Genomic DNA, 23472 nt, shown 5'->3' on the forward strand with positions numbered 1-23472 from the left:
TTTTCAATGTTTTTGAGACACAGCAAATATCATTTATATACAGTATAAATAATTTAGGGCCGAGCACAGACCCTTGGGGAACTCCATGAGTGATCTTCATGTGTTCTGATTGTACATTATTAAACTGCACATACTGATATCTATTTTCCAAATAACTTTTCATCCACTTATAAGCTAAACCTCTTATTCCATATTTCTTTAATTTATTCATTAATATAGAATGATCTATAGTATCAAAAGCTTTTTTTAAATCCATAAAAATCCCAACAGTAAATTTTTTATTATCTATTTCGGTAGATATTGCTTCTACAAGCTCCATGACTGCCATTGAGGTGGTCCGTTTTTCTCTAAACCCATATTGGGTTTCACTTAAGAGCTTATGTTTCTCAATAAAATTACCCAATCTATATGAAAATAATTTTTCTAGAATTTTTGAGAACTGTGGCAACAATGATATTGGTCTGTAGTTATTAAACGTGTGTCTTTCTCCACTTTTATGAACAGGAATGACTTTGGCTATCTTCATTTTTGATGGAAATATACCAGTTTTAAATGATAAATTACAAATATATGTAAAAGGTTGTACAATATATTCTATAATACTTTTTACTAATGTCATATCAATGTTAAGACAGTCAGTAGACTTTTTATTTTTTAATGTTTTCACAACATTTAATACTTCAATATCATTAACACCATTAAGGAACATAGTGGATGAATTATTTACAATGTTCTTTTTTTTTTTTTTTTTTTTTTTTTTTTTTTTTTTTTTTTTTTGAAGAGCTCAGAATTGTTCATTCGGTAGTCTTACCGATTCAACGTCTTGTCATCATTGCTCTTTTCCTTTTTTTTTTTTTTTTTTTTTTTTTTTTTTTTTTTTTTTTTTTTTTGTGTGTGTGTATGTGTGCGTGCGTTTGCGTGCGTGCGTTTGCGTGCGTGCGTGCGTTTGCGTGTGTGCGTTTGCGTGCGTTTGCGTGCGTGCGTGCAAATACGTATAAATTTATACTCATTCATTCACCTAAAACCTTATAAATATCCCATTACCCTTCGCCTTAACCAGGTACTTCAGAATCTTGCCAGAGTCGTGAGATTTAAATGGTCAGGAGACCAGAGAAAAGGTCAGAAAAAAAAGAAATAAAGAGAAAAGAAAGGTAAATCAAAGTGACATCCAGCACCGACCAAACACTTCCTGCCTTCCCCATGATTACAAAATCAAAGTCTTACGCCAACCCCGGAAGCCTCTAAATTCCAGCAAATTTAGCGAGATCTCAAGAGCCCAGAGGAAAAACTAAAGAGAGGAAGGAGGGAAGGATCGATAAGGCAGAGTGAGATCAATAGAAGCCAGTACATCCAATCCATCAAAGTGAAGTCCAGCACCAACAAGACCCCTCCTGCGTGGTTACAAAACCGGAGTCTTATGCCAACCCCAGAAACCTCATACTTCTAATAAATTAAGATCTCAAGTGACCAGAGGAAAAACTAAAGAGAGGAAGGAGGGAAGGATAGATAAAGAAAAGTGAGAACCACAGACACCAGCACCAACTGATTCAAGGGGCTGTGGGAGGGAGAGGGTACTTCTGTTGAGTTTCAGTAGATGCTGGTGCGACGGATCTGGCATGCATAAGGACCACCACCAAAGAGAGAAGCCGTCAACCGCGGTCCAGCAAAGCGAGCACCCCCCCCCCCCCCCCCCACCCCCCCCGGAATCCCCAGGCCGCGGCAGCACCAAGGCCACCCCCAAGCCACCCGAGCGGACACCGGTCAGCGAGCCGACCCAGATACCCGGAACACCCCCGCCCCAGCCCCGGCCCACACCCCCGAGCCCAAGGCCGCAGAACGAGGCCCAGCGGGCCCCCACAGCGCCCCACCGGTCCCCAGCCCCCCTCCCCCCACGACCCCCCCGCACCCCACCCAAACCCGCCATCCACCACGACCCAGGCCCCACCACCCCCGACCCCCAAACCCCCGAACACACCCCGACCCCCAGCACCCAACCCCCCACCCACCCATACCTCCACCCCCCCCCCAAACAAGCCGCCCCCCCCCGACGGCCGCCACCCCCCCCCCCGCGAACCCGGCCCCCCGCGAGAACCCCCCACCCCCCCCCGGAAACCGGCACCGGGCAGCAGCGCAGAGAGGGAAGATGTGCCCACCCCACCTCCAGCCGCGCGAGATTTGCACCGCGGCGGGAGGGGGGAAGCAGAGGAGGAAGCACCAGGGGAGAAGGCGGGACACCAGAACACCGAGCCCGGTGGGGAGAGGCCCCGGTCGTCACGCCAGAGTACAAGTGACACCTAACCCTGTTACTGAGTCCGCCAGCTCGCCGACTGGCGAGCTCTACCCTTACACCGTGAATGTGGCCCCACCCAGTGTATATACAAGTGTGTGCGTGTGGTGCATTAAAATTGGGAGCAGGTGAGTCGGAGCAGAGGGAAAAAATTTCCCCTACTCCGACACACCCGTATCCCCCCCCAAAAAATGAATATGTATATGTGTGGTGCATTAAAAAAGGGAATGGAGGGACAAAGTGGTGGGGCAGGGACACAAATGGGGGGGACCACAGCGCTGCCAGGCACTGCAGTCCATCCCCTCTGATGGCTCCCCGCCCCAACTCACCCCTCCCCTTGGACGTGAGGTGCATTAAAATTGGAGGGGAGTTGAAGGGTGAAGACGGTGTTTCCACCCTTCCCCACCCCACCAAGAAATGTGTTGTGTGCCCTATGTGTATATTTACAAAGTGTATAGTGCAAGCTAGTGAAGTGAGTAAGAGGAGCGACCAGCGGGGCCTCACCCAACCCGGCGGGTGTAGGTGGCACGCCCGCCCCCCAGCACCCCCACCCCCCGCCGCCCCCCACCTCATCCACCCGGCACCACAATGGGCGGACAGCCAGCGCAGCAGGGCTACCGGACAGCCCACCAGCCACCGGGGCCCGCCCGGGGCACCAGGAGTTATACCGGAGCGGGGCAGGCCCCAAACCCTCGCCCGGCCCCCGGAGCCCGACGCCCGGGCCGGGGAGGGAGCCCCAGGCCCAGGGAGAGGGAGGGGGAGGGGCCGCAGGGCAGACAGGGAAGGGGGGGGGGGGGGGCGGGGGAAGCGGGGAGAAGACGACAAGAAGGCGAAAGGGCGGCTGCAGGGCAGGAGGCGGGGGGGGAGAGGAGGAGGGAGGGCGACAAGGGAAAAGGGACCGGGAGGCAGAGGAGGATGGGCGGGAGGAGGCGAGGAGGGAGAGGCGACGGGGGGGAGGAAGGGGGAGGGGAGAGGGAACCACGGGGCACACCGGAGGCCCACCCACCCCGAACCGCGCCGCCGGGCACGGAGCAGCGGACCGCGCCGGGACGGCACCGCCCCGGGCACCAGGGGAAGCACCCCAACACCGCACCCCACAGGGGGCCCAGGGAGCGGCCAAGACGCAACCGCCACCGAGCAGACAACGGGGGGGGGGGGGGGGGGGGGCAGAACCACCCCCGCCCGACCACAGGGGACGGCGTCAAGAAAATTGACTAATTAGCATGCAGTAACACCAAGTGTTGATGCTTAGTGCCCACTAGAAATAGATCTTAAGGAGTTATTGAGTATAGTGTCGTATAGTGTGGTATGCTCGAGCCCACTAGCAGCAACTAGGTTCCTGACTATATAAAAATAAAAACAATCAGATACAAAATACCAAATACAGGAGCAGCGAAAACAGAAGTTGTAACGATGTGGTGGCTCTCGTTAACAGGCAGAATCTTGGCAGGATTAAGTTGCCAAATTGAGATTAAAATATTCTATGTACATAGACCATATTTGTTTAAATCTTGATACTTGATTTTTATTTAAGGCAGAGATTTTTTCCATTGAGATATAATTTATTAGTAAGTTTAACCAGTGGTCGATATTTAGAGATTGTTTATTTTTCCAATTGACAAGGATTATTTTTTTAGCAATAGTAAGGGCTATAAATATAGATTGAGATTGTTTACATGGTCGCTCAGTTATTGTTAAGTCACCTAGTAAACACAGTCTTGGAGATAAAGGAAGCCTACAGTTTAATATATCAGCGAGCTTTTCCAAGATTTTAGTCCAGAAATGCAGCACTGGAGTACATGACCATAAAGCATGAAGATAAGTATCGGCAGTGTTTTGTGAGCACTGGAGACAAATGTCGGAGTCAGAGAGTCCCATTTTTTTCATCATATATTGTGTAATATATGTTCTATGAAGTATCTTATATTGGATAAGTTGCAAATTTGTCTGTTTGGTCATTTTAAATACATTTTCACAGATTTGGGTCCAAAAGTCTGGTTCCGGAACTATAGACAAGTCTTTTTCCCATTTTAAAGTCGGTAAATACGTTTTATTTGTGTATAAAAATAACTTATATATTTTTGATATTTTCTTTATTGTTGTTGGAGAAAGCTTTATAATATCTTTAGCTAAGACAGGCAGTTGGAGCGTATCTTGAAGTGTTGGGATTTGTTTCTTAACCATATTTTTAACTTGCAGATAATGTAAGAAATTTCCCTTTTTTATTTCATATTTCTGGACCAAGTTTGTATATGATATAAACTTATTATCTGAGAAAAGATGATGAAGGTGTGTAATTCCTTTCTGCTCCCATAGGCTTAAATGGAACGACTGATTATTAAGTTGAAAGTCGGGGTTATGCCAAATGGGAGAGAGCCCACAGGGCGCCAATTGGGAGTTTGTAATTTCTAATGCCTTCCACCAGGCAGTCAGGGTGGCGGCTATCATTGGGTTTTTAAAACAATTATGTCGTCTTATTGATTTTGTAATAAAGAGTAAATCTGACAGTCTAAGATTATTACAATCCTTCTGCTCCAATTCCAACCAACAGTTAGTATCTCTGTTGGGTTGTGTCCATAGCACAAGATATTGTAGTTGATTAGCTAGATAATAGTACATAAAGTTTGGTGCCTCTAAACCTCCTTTAGATTTACTTTCCTGAAGAGTAGATAGACTAATTTTGGCTTTTTTTTTATTCCAATAGAATTTTATGATAGCAGAGTCCAGCGATTGGAACCAGTTAGACGTAGGTTTAAATGGAATCATTGAAAATAAATAATTAATCTTTGGTAAAACTTTCATTTTTATAGTAGCTATCCGTCCTATTAAAGAGATCGGAAGATTATTCCAGCGTTCCAGGTCACTACGGATACTATCCAATAATGGTGAAAAATTTAAAGAAGTTAATTCAGTTAACTTAGGTGAAATTTTAACACCTAAGTATTTTAAATTACCTGTAGGAAAGGAGTAGTGTGGATCCTGACTTGTAGGATTCCATGAATTTTCTGTAATAGGTAATAATGTTGATTTTGTCCAGTTAATAGAGTAATCTGATAAGTGAGAGAATTTAGTTATTAATTTAAATGCTTCCCCTAGCGAAATAGCAGGTTCTTCTAAATAGAGTAATATATCATCGGCATATAGATTAATTTTATGTTCTATTGTCCCGGAGTGGATTCCTTGGATCCGTCTATCCTGACGTATAGCTAATGCAAGCGGCTCAATAAATATAGCAAATAATAAAGGAGAAATTGGGCACCCTTGTCTTGTTCCCCTTTGTAAAGTAAAACTCTGTGATGTAATCCCATTAGTAGTAACTGTAGCTTTAGGAGAATCATATAATATTGAGACCCATTGAATGAATGACTCCCCGAAGCCGAATTTATTTAAGACAGCAAAGAGGAAGGACCAGTTAACTTTATCGAATGCTTTTTCTGCATCCAGCGAAATAACAACTGCCTTTTTATCATGCCGCTGTGACATACTAATCAAGTTAAAGAGTCTCCTAATATTATTAGTAGAATGACGACCTTTAATAAAACCTGTTTGATCACTATGAATAATTGTCGAGATTACCGTCTCTAATCGAGATGCCAAGGCCTTAGCGATAATTTTAATATCGGTATTAATTAGTGATATCGGTCGGTAACTTGACGGGAGGGTAGGGTCTTTTTCTGGCTTTAATAAAAGTTTAATTGCTGCTATATTCATATCTTGACGTATATCACCTTTACTTTTAATTTCAGTTACTACTCTTAGAAATAATGGAGCAAACATTAACCAGAAATGTTTAAAAAATATAGCCGGAAAGCCGTCTGGACCAGGTGCTCTGCCATTAGGCATACTGTCTAAAGCACGATACAACTCATCTATAGTAAGCGGGGTATCGAGAATATCTTTATGTTCAATAGATAACTGAGGTATATTTAAGCTGTTTAGGAATTCCTCAATATATTCAGGGTTAGGTCTATTAATTTCTGTGTATAGATTTCGATAATAGTTATAAAAAATATGGTTAATTTCTTCTGGTGATTGTGTGCATTCACCATTTATATCTTTAATAGCCGTTATAAGAGATTTTTCCCGATTCCGTTGAAGTTGATTTGCCAGGAATTTACCTGATTTATTATTATGTTCAAAATTATTATATCTCAACTGTTGTATTATAAACTCTGTCTTTTTAGATAACATGTTATCTAACTGTATTTTTATATTCTGTAGTTCTATCCATATTTGATTATTTGGGTTTAATACATATTCATCCGTTAGTTGTTTAATTTTATCTTCCAGGTATTTTTCTAATTTTTGATCCTGTTTCTTTTTATAAGTTGAATATGATATAATTTTCCCTCTAATTACCGCTTTCCCTGCTTCCCAGAGAAGAGATGGAGATATATTTGGAGAGTCATTTATTTCCAAAAAATCTGCCCACTCCCTTCTAATAATTTTATCAAACTCTACGTCTTTCAGTAATGAGATGTTAAAACGCCATATCGGGGGAGGTTTAAAGGTAGAGTCAATTTGTAGAGTGAGGGAGACTGGTGCATGATCACTTATAATTATAGAATGTATTTTTATAGCAGTTTTATCAACAATAGAATTATTTGTAAGGAAAAAATCAATTCTTGAGAATGATCGGTGCACAGCAGAGAAGAAAGTAAATTCCTTCTTAGTTGGGTTTTGAAGTCTCCAGCCATCGCTGAGGCCAAAATCCTCCATATACTCATCTATTACTTTAGCGGATCGTAATCGCCTTGTATATATCGTATTATTAGAACGATCTATTAACGGGTTCAAGACCGTGTTAAAATCACCTCCAATAATAATAGTAGAATTTGTTGCTAAATCGAGTAACCGAGAGAAAAATTCATGGAAAAAATCAGGGTCATCATTATTTGGGGCATATAAATTACCAATTGTATATACTTTATTAAATATAGTTACCTGGATAATAATATATCGGCCCTCTAAATCTGTTACTATATTATTTAGAGTAAAGAATAAATTCTTATGTATAAGTATAGAGACACCTCTTTGTCTACTATTATAGGAGGCAGAGTAAACTTGACTAAAATTTTTATCTATAAATAATTTTTCTTCTGATTTTTGTAAGTGGGTTTCTTGTAGGAGACAAATATCTGCCTTAAATTTTGAGAGATGGTCTAAAATTTTTATTCTTTTTGCCTGGGAGCGAGCGCCACACACATTCCAGGAGACCAGAGCTAATTTCTGCATACAAGCAATATAGACTCAGTCTTATGTATACATCTATATAAGCTGCTTATTAATATTAACATATTGTAGGATAGCAAAAGAGTAATTAGGCAATTTATATAATTTATATAAAGAGAGAGATAGCAAGTAGATAAGTATAATAGTGAAGAAACGTGGGGGGAAGTGAGTGTGAAGGAAATCTGTGGGGGATTCAACATAACAATACACCAGTAAATGGTGACCTAAGCGAGATTATTATTATTATTATTAATTTATTTTTTTAAGAATATATTTCTATATTATTATTATTATTATTATTATTACTTTATAGCCTATGCATAATATAAATTCATATTCTATTTCGTAACCCATTATCCATACATATACATACATATACATATACATATATATACATATATACACATATACATACACATACATATACATATACCTACGTCAAATAATCACACAATGCTCGGCTCTACCAATTGTCAGTTAGAACAGCCAAGGGGTCGAGGTTGGGTTTCGGAATAGCTGGCCGTCGATATATAATTTATCAACGACCATCGAAGTCCGTTTACCCTCCTGTCTATTTTGTTTCATGATAGGAAACAGTACTTTTCGCCGCTCGTTTATCTCTCTTGGGAATTGATCATTCATCCCGAAAGATGTCCCTTTGAGCTCCCGTCCTTTACTTTTTACCAATTCTTTATGTTTAAAATGTTCGAACTTAGCAATAATAGGACGGGGCTTATTGCCCTTACGAGCTCCGAGCCGGTGTACACGGTGAAAAGAGATATTATTTACCGTCTCCTGTGGGATCTTTAGCGATGATGTCATGAATTTTTTTATCTCACCCTCTGGATTATCTGGAGAATTTTCGGATATACCTGAGAATATTAGATTTTCCCGCATACTACGGGATTGAACATCTAAGACCGTTTCCTTTAGCATTTTATTTTCCTTTTTAATCGTCTCCAACTCGGCTGTGACAGCGACGAGAGAGGAGCGTAGCTCGGAGTTATCGCATTGGAGATCGCTTACCTGTTGGCTAACGAATTCCAAACTTGCCTTTAATTCTTTGACGTCCTCGCGGATAAGACAGAGGACGTCAAGTTTTTTATTTATGGAATCCAGCATACTCACCGATACGTCGGCGGTTGCTAAATCGTCCGTGTCTGTTGACGAGTCATTTTTCCTTTTTTTTTTCGAAGGATTATCCCGACTGGCCGCCGGCTCATCCATCGCGCAGCTATAAAAATGATCGTCAATAAAACGTTCGAGGTCGTCCACACTGGATAATATTTCCGATCTTTCTTAGAAAAGAAAAAAATCGAATTTATCTAATCATTAAATTCGGGTTTAATTAGAAATATAAAGCTAATTCTATTTTAGCAGCAGAGCGCCGCCATGTTAGATTTTCCCAGTCTCGCTACCGGTCACGCGATAGTCACAGCATCTCGCGATGGGAAATGTAGTTCCTCATTTACAATGTTCTTATCTATTTCATGTTTGTTTCTTGGCTCTGGGATTTTGTTTGCCAAGTTGCTGCCCACGTTAACTAAATATTCATTAAAATTATTAGCTATGTCAGAAATTTCATCAATTACCATATCGTTATCTTTTATAAAATATTGTGGAAAATTTGTTTTTTTAGAACTTTTTTTAATTACATGATTTAGTGTTTTCCATATTTCTTGTGTATTGCTTTTATTCTGTTCTAATAATTCATAGTAATAATCTTTCTTTCTTATTCGAATAATATTTGCTAATTTATTTTTATAGATCTTATACTTTGTTTCAGCTTCCACAGTTCTCAATTTAATAAATCTTTTATATAAATTATTTTTCTTTTTACATGCATTCTGTATCCCCTTCGTCATCCATGTCTTATTTGGACCTTTATACTTTCTTGTAATCTTAATTGATGGACAATGTTTATTATATAAAGAAATAATGGTTGACTGAAATTCACTATATGCAATATCAGGATCGTTATTTGAATAAACCTCAGACCAGTTGTGTTTCTCTAAATCCAACTTAAAGGCAGCCATGGAGCGTGTTGTTCTTGCTCTAGTTTCAAATGTGTAAGTAATCGGCTTCCTTTTTTTTTATCAAAATAATCATAAAAAATTGCAAAAATCGGGAGGTGATCACTTATATCATTAATAAGGAGTCCACTTTCTATTTTAAGGTCAATTTTATTTGTGAATATATTATCAATTAGTGTAGCTGTATCGATTGTTATTCTACTAGGTTTTATAATAACAGGAAATAAACTATTACTATACATCATATTTATAAAATCAGTTGTTTTCTGATGTCCATTAGGATTTAATAAATCAATGTTAAAATCACCACACAGTATTCGCAATTTTTTATCATTTGTATAACTAAGGATATCTGTTAACTTATCGTTAAATGTATCAAGACATGATCCTGGTGTCCTATATATACAACTTATAATTACGTTTGATATATTTTTTATGTGAACTTCAATAGTTACACATTCCATTACATTATCCACAGTAGTAGTTAGATGTTCAATTTTACTACATTTGAAAACCTTATCAACATATATTGCAACTCCTCCTCCCCTTCTGTTTTCCCTATTCATTGTAAACAATTCATATCCTTCCATTTCTATATCGCTTATTTTCTCATTATCAAGCCATGTCTCTGATATGGCTATAATTTGGAATTTATTTATTTTACTCAAGCATTTTTTAATTTCTGTAAAGTTTTTATATAGACTTCTACTATTAAAATGTATGATTGAGAATGCACGAAAATCCTTACTTACATTTACATTGAATTGCTCATTAGTGTGGTACTCGCAGGCAAGGTCATAGTTGTTACTACATAAAAATTTATCTGGGTCAATGCCATTTTCTGGATCAGATGTCTTATGTTCCGTATAATCAAATATTTGTAATTTTTTTGTGTTTGGGTATAGATTTTCCATTCTAGTATTTGTCAACTTTTCGTCATCAAGTGTATTGTGTCTTCCTTCATTTTATTGATGAGTTGTGTTGGTGCACCATCACAACCTTGTTGTTTGTTTACTTGGTTTACATGACTTCACTCTGACTTTGTTTGCTTGACCATGCATTGTAGGTACAAAAAAGTCACTGCAATGACAACCTAGTAGTTTAATGATGACAATTGGGACTTGTTAAAATAACTGATGTTGGTACTTAACTAGTCTATGCTGTAATGAAGATCAATTAAAGCATCATACACAAATCTGCTCAGAGCTGATTCTCTTTGATACATGCAGCTAAAAATTGGATCAGTAAATTATCGATTAGCTTTTAACTGTGCTGATTTCAGTGCAAATCTTTTTTCAGTACTTTGATGAGTATTGTAGTGTGACCTTTATATATATATATATATATATATATATATATATATATATATATCTCAAACTTGGCATATTTTGCTATAACAAAAGGAATTCCACGAGGATCTCAGATGTAAAAGTGTGCAAAAAAGCATTGTGTTGAAGCACTTCAATAATTTGAGCTTTTGCCAGTTTTCTTAAAGGGATCGTTCGGATTTTTTAACATGAATCTCAATTTGATCCTCACCTCCAGTGTGTGCGATCAGCACTGACTTACCCCTGACAGCGTTCTGTGACACGCGTTCTGGTTCGGTGTTGGACGAGAGGAAAATAGTCCAGTAAGCTGGCTGGGGTCTCGGAAATAAAGCGTTTTTCTTCTAAAAACTATTTGTTTTCAAAAGCGTGATACATTTCCATCACAATACTCCTTTCCTGAAAAAAGTCAGACGCCATTACCGCCAGCCACTACTTTTCTGATCGTTCGTATCACTGCGCGGCGCCCTGTACAGCGCTAACCGACGCACTGCAGCCAGCTAGCTGATACTTCCGCCGAAAAGGCAAACAACTTCAGGCGGAAGGATCAGCTGACAGCAGCGCGTCAATTCGCTGTCTACAGGACGCCGCGCAGTGATACGAACGAACAGAAAAGTAGTTGCTGGCGGTAATGGCGTCTGACTTTTTTCAGGAAAGGAGTATTGTGATGGAAATGTATCACACTTTTGAAAACAAATAGTTTTTAGAAGAAAAACGCTTTATTTCCGACACCCCAGCCAGCTTGCTGGACTATTTTCCTCTCGTCCAACGCCGGACCAGAACTGGTGTCACCGAACGCTGTCAGGGGTAAGTCAGTGCTGATCGCACACACGGGAGGTGAGGATGAAATTGAGATTAATGTTAAAAAAGCCGAACGATCCCTTTAATGTGGTGATGAGCACCATCACAAGAGTCAAGCAGATGTATAAAAGTTAAATAAACTTTAGCAGACCAAGACATGTAAGGGGTTGTAAAAGTTAGCAATTTCACTCTTCAACATCCAACCTCTCTGCAGTGACTTCTTGTTGAAAAATTCACAACTAAATCAGCTGAAAGGAACATTGTCGCCACCTAGGGTTTGGAGGCAGATGCAGGTGGGCCACAGGTCAAACCCATCCACTCATCTGTTTTTCTGTAGCTCTTACCCTCATAAGTGTGGGCTGGAGCATATCCCAGTTAGAGCTGTTAAAATTAATCGACAAGTAAAAGATTATCAAATTAATCGACAACTATTTTGATAATCCTGTAATCATTTGGAGCCATTTTTTGTATTTAAATTTGTCCAAATCCTCTGATTTTAGCATATCAACAGTAATTGTTCACTGATTTCTGTAGTCCTTCATGAAAGAGGACTGCAATGTTTAATCAAAATAAGACATTCACAAACATCTGTTTTACTTTTGGAAAACAATGACCGAACCGGTAGCATAGTACAAGGTCATTCCCCTTTTTTTTTTAATCGCTATACAAATGCGAAATACAAATTAACCACTGATCACTGGTAGCAGCAATGAAGTAAAAAATATGCTTTTGTAATACACTTTAATGCAACATTAAAATGAATCTGATTAGTCAATTGAGCGATTGAATAATCGATAGATTAATCAATTATAAAAATATTTGATAGTGACAGCACTAATCCCAGTTGAGTTTGTGCTAGCAAAGGACGGCGCGCCAGAAAAGAATTTAGAGATTTCAATGAAGATTGCATGCATTGTTTTTTAAATGTGCGAGGAATCCAGAATACTCAGAAAAAAAACCCCACACAAGTATGGGGCACCAGAGAGTCAAACCCTGACTTCACAAACAAATGTAGACAAAGTGGAGGACCAACATTTGTCAGGATCCTGATTTATTGGTGCATGCAAGAGATTGGGAACTTTTGTATGGTAATCATCTTAATAAATGAGAAAGGTAAATAAATAAATGGAAAAGCAATTATTGATGCCACATGACATTGATTGGCATGCTGCTACATGATAAGTCAGGGAAGATTAGTAATTAACGATGAGCAGGGGTAAAAGTAGCTATTTGACTACCTTTTGAATTGTCTTTGTGTCACACCAAGACTTTCAAAGTCGTGAAACCGACTCCATTTGCCTCCGACTGTTTCCCTCTTCTTGCCCCCTCCACTGCAGAGCGTCTGTCCCCTCTGAGTCTTGGCTAACCAAAGTTAGAGTTCATATTCGACTTCCCACCGTGAACAGTTTTTAACCTCATGCCAGATTCATCAATCTCCGGCTGGTCTGATCGCTGTTGAATGGGGCGGGGATTAAGAAGACCCCGGGGTCTTTAAATCAGGCGAGCTTTAGGGGGCCCCTCATGTGCATCATATACGTCGAATAGACAACATAGTTGTGACTTCAATGTCGACATTACCACTCGCCACAGTCAAGTCCTTTAGTGAACCTCCCACTACCAGATGGCAGTGTTAGTTCTCAATAAATGTTTAATAGGGGGGCAACAAATTAAATCAGAAGGCAAACCATCAAGCACAGTTTGAACAAAATGTAATCCGTGTGAAGTGTTGAGGGTGGGGAGAGGCCTTTGCCTGGCTAATGTGGACATTAAGAAAACAATAGCTTAGGGAATTGTAAGTCCTCCTACCCCTCTTTCAGCCATGCCGAACCCATGAATAAAGCCCAAGCCAATTACATCAAGCCTCTACCTTTTGATTTCATTCAGCGTTTAACAACATAAATCAAAATGTGTGGGAAACGCTGAAACAAATGAATGCCTCGGGCGTTTTCTCAAGGGTGACTTACAACTCCAAGACACCAGTCCTCAGTTCCAGATAAGGTCAAAAGCAGTGAATTGTGATTGAGTGCAATGTTTGCAACGCTAACCTAGAGCCCTGAACCCCGTTGCTGATATATGTGGGTGGAGCTGAGGTCACAAGCTGGTTTAAATACTAGTATTGACCCATGAGGCCCCTAGTTAATACCATTAACTTGAGGAATGGTTGTTAAGTTCAGAGTGCATGTTCATTTGAAGACGAGTCTGGACTGAATGAATTAAATTTGCTCTTTGTTCTCTGGTCAGTGATTAAGATTGACCCCAGTGTAAAGGGCTGGTGTTGAATCCTATAAACACATTAACATTAAGATATTGCACAAATTGCACAGTCCCTATAAGAGCGTAAATACAGAAATGCAAATGTTCGGTTATTATTGGTAATTGACGTTGACGTTGTTTGTTCATTTTAGGGTAGGCTTCCTTTATAAAAGAACGAACTATATTAACTCATTCAAAAATGTCCAGTAATGCAATAATTTTACCAATAACATAATAAAGCATCCTGACTGATATAGTAAGACCATTTTTACAGCTAATGTAATTACGTGTTTGGGATTTATTACATATGCAGGTGCATCTTAAAACTTATAATGTAATACTTGATAGATAATGTAATAAATATGTTTATTTTCAGTCCAAAGTTCTACATTTTGTGTTTGGAGAACCTAAAACTGTTATCTACATTCACAGAAAAAAAGGGTTAAAATATTTGTGTTAAATGTTTCAGAGTTTATTTCAACCGCCAATGTGTACTTTTAACACTTTCTGATTTAAATGGAGGTCAATACTGTTGGTGATGATTTATGTAGTCCTAAACAAAACCGCTCTGATGCAAAAACATCTGGAATACGATACAATATATATGATATAAAATGCAATAAGGTATTACATTACACAAACTGAAAGAATATACAGTATGCTGGGTACAGTATACTTGATTAAGATCTACAAAATGCCAAAATGGCAAATTCGCACACAAAGGGAAATAACTTAAAAAAAATATTTGATTATACGGAACATAAGATATCTGATCTAGAAAATACCCTTGACCCAGATAAAAAAATTTGTAGCAACAATTATGACATTGTTTGTGAGTACTACACAAATGAACAATTACATGTAAATATAGATAATGACTGTCATGCACTCTCAATTATACATTTTAATAGCAGAAGTCTACATAAAAATGTTGCAGAAATTAAAGAATGCTTGCGTAAAATTAATACATTCCATGTAATAGCCATATCAGAGACATGGCTTGAAAATGAGATAACAAACGATATAGATATGGAAGGATATGAACTGTTTACAATCAATAGGGAAAACAGAAGGGGAGGAGGGGTTGCAATATATGTTGATAAGGTTTTAAAATGTAGTAAAGTTGAACATCTGACAACCACCATGGATAACGTAATGGAATGTGTGACAATTGAAGTACATATAAAAAATGTACCAAATGTAATTAAGTTGTATATAGAGGACACCTGGGTCATGTCTTGACACATTTAACGATAAACTAGTAGAAATTCTTAGTTATACAAATGATTAAAAAAAAATGTGAATAATGTGTGGTGATTTTAACATTGACCTGTTAAATCCAAATGGACACCAGAAAACAACTGATTTTATAAATGTGATGTATAGTAACAGCTTATTCCCTGTCATTTCGAAACCAAGTAGAAAAACAATTGATACAGCTACACTAATAGATAATATATTTACAAATAAAATAGATCTTAAAATAGAAAGCGGACTCCTTATTAATGATATAAGTGATAATCTCCCGGTCTTTGCAGTTCTCCATGATTATTTTGATTAAAAAAAATGATGAAGCCGTCAACTTACACAATTGAAAAAAGATTAACAACACCTAGGTCCATGGCTGCCTTTAAGCTGGACCTAGAAAAGCACAACTGGTCTGAGGTCAATTTAAAAAACGATCCTAACACTGCATATAGTGATTTTCAGTCAACAATTAACTTTTTATACAATAAACACTGTCCAATAGTTCAAATTAAAAGGAAGTATAAAGGTCCAAATAAGGCATGGATGATAAAGGGGATAGAAAATGCATGTAAAAAGAAAAATATTTTATGTAAAAGATTTCTTAAAACAAGAACTATGGAAGCTGAAACAAAGTATAAGACCTATAAAAATAAATTATTAAATATTATACGTATAAGTAAGAAAGATCATTACCATGCATTATTAGAGCAGAATAAAAGCAATACGCAAGAAATATGGAAAATACTAAATGATGTAATTAAAAATAGAGCTAAAAAAACAAATTATCCAGAATACTTTATAAAAGACAAAGATATTGTAATTGATAAAATTTCAGACATAGCCAATAACTTCAACGAATATTTAGTTGATGTGGGTAGTAATTTGGCAAATGAAATCCCAGAGACAAGAAATAAACATGAAATAGATAAGTACGTTGTAAATAATACATCCACTATGTTCCTTAATGGTGTTAATGATATAGAAGTATTAAATGTTGTAAAAACATTAAAAAATAGTCATATCAATATTAAAAAAGTCCACCGACTTTTTTAATATTGATATGACACTAGTAAAAAGTATTATAGAATATATTGTAAAACCTCTTACCTATATTTGTAATTTTGTCTTTCCAAACTGGTATATTTCCATCAAAAATGAAAATAGCAAAAGTCATTCCTATTTACAAAAGTGGTGATAGACATATATTTAGTAACTATAGACCAATATCATTGTTGCCACAGTTCTCAAAAATTCTAGAAAAATTATTTTTATACAGACTGGATAATTTTATTGAGAAACATAAGCTTTTGAGTGAAAATCAGTATGGGTTTAGAGAAAAACGGACCACCTCAATGGCATCATGGAACTTGTAAAGCAATAGCTACCAACATAGACAATAAAAAATTTACTGTTGGGATATTTATGGATCTAAAGAAAGCATTTGACACGATAGACCATTCTATATTAATTAATAAAATAGTGAAATATGGTATAAGAGGCTTAGCATATAAATGGATAAAAAGTTATTTGGATGATAGATATCAGTATGTGCAGTTTAATAATACAAATTCAAAACACTTGAAGATTACTCATGGAGTTCCTCAGGAGTCTGTGCTGGGCACTAAATTATTTATATTGTATATGAATGATATCTGTTGTGTCTCGAAAATATTCAAGAGTGTCTTGTTTGCGGATGATACAACTCTCTACTGTTCTGGAGACAACTTGAAGCAGCTTCTGACTACTGTGGAGTATTAATTAAATTAAAAATTGGTTTGACATGAACAAATTATCATTCAATTTAAATAAACCAAGTTCATAGTTTTTGGCACTAGACCAATCACTCATCAAGTCAAAATTATGGTGAATTTAATTGAAATAGAAAGAGTGTATGAAAATAAATTCCTTGGAGTAGTTATTGATGATAAATTATGTTGGAAGCCACACATAGAAAATGTTAAAAGGAAAATGTCAAAAATCATAGGGATACTCTATAAAACCAAGGAGGTCCTGAACATGAATTCACTATATACATTATATAATACATTATTATTACCATACTTGACCTATTGTGTGGAAATTTGGGGAAATGCATATAAAACAAATACCGACCGTTTTTAAATTGCAAAAAAGAGCCATAAGGATTATTAATCGATCAAAATATACAGAATCAACACATCCACTATTTATTACATTAAATACAATGACATTTTATGACTTGGTTGAGTTTAAAATAGCACAAATAATGTACAAAGTATATAACAATCTACTTTGCCACAGTACTCAAAAGTTGTTTGAAATTAGACACTGTCCTTATGAGATAAGGGGTACAAGTGTGTACAAAAAACCCAAAACAAGAACAAATATTAAGCAAAGGTGTGTCTCCGTTAAAGGAGTTCATTTGTGGAATAACTTGGGAACTGACCTGAAAAGATGTAATTCACTTGTTGAATTTAAAAAAATGTTTAAAAGCAAAGTTCAATATTATTATTTAAATCAGACATAAGTTAAGAAAATTGTAGAAATGATTTATTTATTTACTTACTTTTCTTTGATGTATCAATATGAGTGTAATGAGAATTGTATACATGAGTATGTTGATGTATTCTTATTGTGTATTTCTATTAATTTTATTTGCATACGCTATATGAGTAGGATTATATATTTTCTTTTATTAAAATGTAATCTATTGTAAATAAGTGATAGGATATGAAGAATAAGGGGTAGGACTGGATAGGTTTTCAACATCTTCCTACTTCCTTGAACATATAAATTGACATTTATTGGATGTTTCTTTTATTTTACTTTTAACTTTCTTTGTTATTTGTTTATATTTATATATATGTTCAATAAACTTCAAACTTCAACTTCAAGCATTCTCTGTAGAAATGTTATTACAATGTCACTACATTGTCATTTGCTCACGACTGCCATCTCTTGCCTTAAACTGAAACCTCTGTCAAGCAAGTGCATGATGCTTCACACCCCACAGGAAGCAATACTAGCGGCAATTATGGATGTCTTACTGCATGCTAATTTGAAAAACTTCATTGTAAGTAAGTAAGTAAGTGCATTTTATTTATATAGCATCTTTCACAGACAAAAAGGTCACAAAGTGCTTCACATGTAAAATTTATCACAATAAAAACAATAAAATAAAAACACAAAAACAGTCAAATGCAAAATACGCAAAGTAAAACAAAAGACAAAAAGACTAACTTGTTATTATCAGACGTAGACACTCAAACATCTCTCTGATTAATTTGCCTAAACATACCTTGTGAATTTGACGTTGATTTTACAGTTCTGTGATTGGCTTACGACCAGTCCAGGGTGTACGCCACTTCTGGCCAAAGTCACCTGGGAGCTGTTTCAGATCACCTGTGACCTAAATGAGCAGAAGGGACATAGAAATGGAACGCGTCCTCCATGTTCGGTTGAGGTTATCCTGCTCAGGGTCGCAGGGAACAGGTGCCAATCCCGACTGATTGCTGACAAAAGGTGGATTTTCACCTGAAATGGTCAAGACATAAAAGCTTTCATGGTGAATCACAACACTGACAGTGACTAATTTGAATTTCAAATGGTTATAAAATCACCTGAGTGATCGTGAGCATTTGTCAGGCATCATTAAATCGACTCATTATTTTCCATTGTCTTCAGGAAAGTAAACTTTCTGCAGGTAGACACCAAATAAAATGAGAGGCAAATGATGGAAGTGTGGGTGGTTGACTTGAGTAGGTTGGTAGGAGACTTTAATGTGAATATTTCATCGAAATTTACATGTAGAGCAGTCCCCGTTGCTGCAAGTGAACATGTTGAGCGTGCCTGGTTATGCATCGCTGACGAGAGAGAGAGCAGCCGGGCTCTCAGTCACGGGGGATTTGTTGTGTCTGGGGTTTGCCTTTTGCTTTGCCAGTGCGTGGGTGGACTCATGGGGGCTTCTCCGTCTGCTCTGCATTCACAGGTGCCACCTCTTCACTACACCAGAGACAAAAACTGAGGAAACATTGGAAAGCGCTCGTTTCTTGACGTCTAAGAACGACAATGAAAAGCATGCCGAGAAGCTGGAGAATCATTTGCATTCTTACCTCAGTCACCTTTATCTGTGCCTTTCATATTACTACAGCCGTTGATATCCCGCTGGAAGGTTAGTGATACTTTTTACTCTTCATAACAGAACTTGAAAAAAACCCCCACATATATTAGATCAAATATTCAAATGATCATTTCTGCATTAAAAAAAACTTGAAAGTCTAAACCTAAAAACCAACCTTGGATTGTGAGAATACCAAACTTCAACAAATATAGGCCTACTTTCAGCTGTTTAGGCATTGACTTTTCCAAATACAACAGCTTGCAAAATAATAATGCGTGGGACAGTAAATTATACTTTGACTAGCATTACTCGGAATTACTCAATTTCCAAGATACAGTGAGTGACACCAACGCCGAGTAGTCTCACCGGGACTCACTTCCAGAGTTAAAAGACCGCCTCAATGGTGCCCGATTCGTCGAGTCACCATGGCACCCTCCTCTGCTTCTGCGTTGCTTTTTTATTTTTTTTCCTCTTTCAACCGAAAATCTTAATGCGATCAAATGTTGAATTTGATGTCTTTTTTTATTAAAAAACAACGACAACAACAACAACAAAAACTAAGTGCCACACCGCAGCGGCTCCCCATACAGGAAGGCGGCGTGGGAGAACATTGCTGCTCCGGTCAATGCGTAATTTTAAATGTATAGTCCTTTGCAATCACACTATTACAGGGAAAACCTGTTGAATGATAGCTCATTAATTTAGGTGCAATCCTGCGAAGGAGGAGCGCACTTGATTTAAAATGAATTATAAAAACATTATTCAAACGGGTATGAGAAAAAAATGGAGTGCAATACTGCTCCGATGTGAGCGCATATAACTATGTCTGGTAGGGGTGTGAATTGCCTAGTACCTGACGATTCGATTCGTATCACGATTCACAGGTCACGATTCGATTCGATACCGATTAATCCCGATACGAATTTATAAGTCGATTGTTGAGATTTTTTTTCATTCAAATTTAGAAAATACTAATCAGTAAGCTTGTAGAGTGTAAGATTTATATGAAAATGTATTATTTATTTATCTGAAATTTCAGTCTTATAGAGGTTGTAATCTGTTTCATGTTTGAACAGCATTAAAATTAAATATAAAGGCTTAATGTTCCGTTCATATAACATTCTTCCTTGCTCAAGGTGTGAATCCTAACCCGAAGTCAGACGTTTTGTTGAATATTTTTCCATTAAAAATGGAAGTTTAAAAATCGATTCACACACAAAAAAAAAAAAAAAAAAAAGGCAATGATGATAAGACGTTGAATCGGTAAGACTACCGAATTAACAATTCTGAGCTCTTAAAAAAAATAATTAAAAATAAAATAAAATAAAATAAAATAAAATAAATCGATTTTTTTTTATTGAATCGATTCGAGAATCGCGGGATGTAGTATCGCGATATATCGCCGAATCGATTTTTTTTTTTACACCCCTAATGTCTGGTAATGTTGTAAATGTAAGGACGGATTAAGTTGGGCATGATGGACTGTGATGTGAAACTGTACCGCTCAAAAAGTTAACTGTGCGGAAATGCCGGCATATATACGCGGTCTGATAACATTCTCGCAACGAATATTTAATTCCCTGCGCAATTGACCTTTCGCATAAGCTCCGCCCCCCTTAGTTACTGTTGCTAGTCCGTCAAGCTTGGTGACTCCGACAGCACAAGCCGTGACGGGAAGACTTACACCGGCGTGTATTAGTGATTTCTTTTGGAGCAATACCAGTGCAATATCCTCCAGATCGCAGTGGAGGGTTATAGTAATAATATTAAATTAGCCAGCGAAGGGGAAACATACGCTAAATCTGAGAAAACCCCATGACCTATACTTCAGATGCAACCAGCACAGCATTATGGACCAGTCGTGCTCTTGTACTGCCGGGTAAGTTTTCTTACTTATATTAGTCTAGTATTGTTAAAATATGAGGATTACTGTTAGGTCAGCAAGTTAGCTAAATCTCGGTGTTTATAGCTAGCTAAACATTAGTGTGTTTTTTTTTTGTCTTTGAAAGCATCAGATCAGTCATTGTTATTCTTTAAAGGTCCATCATAAAAAAAATATTTATGTCACCCTAGCCATGGATTTAGTTAAGGTTAACAGCCTTCGAGCTGCTCCCTTGTCTGGTTCAACACTTGTACAGCAAGCACAAGGTTGGGATACTCCGGAGACGGGTGTCCATTCACAAAATGCTGCATGAAAAATGAAAACAAGATAAGCTCAGGGCACTTATTAGGACGCTAAGTTTGCCAAAATTGACGAAGCTTTGTGTTAACGTTAGCTCGCAACATTTAGAAAAATGCAAAAGCTAACAGAAGACATTAAACTAACATTAACCACTGACTGAACAAGCTTAACTTAGATGCCAATGACATTCTAGTAATATATATATATATATATACGTGGTAAAAAAAAAAAGGGGGGGGGGGGGTGGATGGCACGCCAGACTTGGGTCACCGATATGCCTTTATTTCACTGTGGCCCCCGGATCAAGCATTTATAGCGGGACGGCTGTAGCACACGTTCTTTTCTTTGACATCGTTTTGTTATTGCCCCGAAAGCAAACTACACTACAGCTAGCTAGTTAGCCCGATAGAGTTAGCATAGTCTTACCTTAGCACAGTCCGATTTACATAGTCCGTAGGCACACCGCTTCATCATTTTGGAGGTCCGGAGCTTGTTAATGGTTGTCACTCTTATTACGTAAAGTTTTATGGTGGTTAGCAGTCTCGTAAACCATCAAATAAAATCAATCAGACTATGGACCTCATCGAGAGCTGAGTAAAGCGTGACGGACTATGCTTACATAGCAACGGTTGCTAAATGTGTGATTGGTCAATGCTCGTTTGGGGGGCGGAATTTGCGAAAGGTCAATTAAGTGGCACCTTCATCAATAGGTTCATTGTCAAAATGACATATGCCATGTTCGTGACAAAAGTGGACTTTACACTATAGACTACAGGTGTATTTACGCAAAAAGTCGGCACAGCGGACTGAATGAATGAGGAAATGAATTGTCACGTGTGGCTGAAAGGAGGCGGGTACAGGGAAAACCTTGAGGTTCATTGTCAGATGAAGTGGAATGTAAAATGTGAATCGAGTCAATATGTGGAGGAACTCAATGTGTGCATGCATTAGAAAGTGCCTCAATGTACCGTATTTTCCGCACTATAAGGCGCACCTAAGAGCCTTCAATTTTTTCAAAAGCTGACCATGTGCCTTATAATCCAGTGCGCCATATATATGGATCAATATTGAGCCACAACAGGTCTCGCTGTCAAGACGCTATCGGTGACCCTGTACGATTGGTGATGCGAATGCGCAGAAGATCCCGCCATCTTGGATCGCTAGCTAATACTTCAGAGAAAATAATAAAACAACTGTTTATTCATTTTGGGAGTGAATGGAGTTGTCAGAAAGCTGGTTTGTAATCTATTAATAAAGTTTGACTGACCTAGCAGACTGTTTTTTCGACATTCCCTTTAGCGCAGCACCATCTAATGGTTGCATAACGTAACCCCAGCCTTTACTGTAGCGCCTTATATATGGAAAAAGTTTTAAAATGTGTCATTCATTGAAGGTGCACCTTATAATGTGGTGCGCCTTATATATGGGAAAAGTTTTTAAATATGTTATTCATTGAAGGTGCACCTTATAATGCGGTGTGCCTTATAGTGCAGAAAATGCGGTAAGTGTAGAGATTGCATGTTGTTTACGTTCATTGCTGTTATGTACAAAAGCACAATATTGTGCTCTTTTTTTTTTTTTCTTAGTATGATCTAATTTGTTTATAATATTGTGGCCTTTTTTAATAATATCATCCCCCCCAACAATATTGTGATAATTATCGTATTGTGCGGTTCAATTTCGTGATAATATCGTATCACAATGTTTGGATATCGTTACATCCCTAGCATGCGTACAGATAATAAAACAATACTCATGGGCATATATTCTTTCTGCTCTGTGAACAACTGATATTACTGTAGCTTAGTGTTCTTCGTCTTCCACCATCAGATGTATTTTTATTATACAGACATATGCATATATTCTAACGTCAGGAAGAACACAGACAAACTGTACACAGAATGACCTGATCTGAGATGAATTCAAACTTGCAGTTCAGCCTTCGTGGGGTGAGGAATCTGTGCTATCCACATTTGCAACTGTGCAAGGCAACTCATTTTGCTTACGGTTGT

The 23472-nt window shown here is 37.9% G+C and overlaps 1 protein-coding gene across 10 annotated transcripts in view; it reads left to right on the top strand.

Moving 5' to 3' along the window:
* The window catches only part of chl1b (cell adhesion molecule L1-like b), a 108495-nt gene that overhangs the window by 43659 nt on the left and 41364 nt on the right, over positions 1-23472 (top strand). For all 10 annotated transcript variants that reach the window (XM_077529918.1, XM_077529923.1, XM_077529924.1 and 7 more), the window contains one exon: positions 19147-19329. In XM_077529918.1, the coding sequence (XP_077386044.1) occupies positions 19227-19329 (103 nt within the window). In that variant the 5' untranslated portion in view covers positions 19147-19226. The remainder of the gene's footprint in view (positions 1-19146; positions 19330-23472) is intronic.

Source organism: Festucalex cinctus, chromosome 8 (genome assembly GCF_051991245.1).
Source record: "Festucalex cinctus isolate MCC-2025b chromosome 8, RoL_Fcin_1.0, whole genome shotgun sequence".
Lineage (NCBI taxonomy): Eukaryota > Metazoa > Chordata > Actinopteri > Syngnathiformes > Syngnathidae > Festucalex > Festucalex cinctus.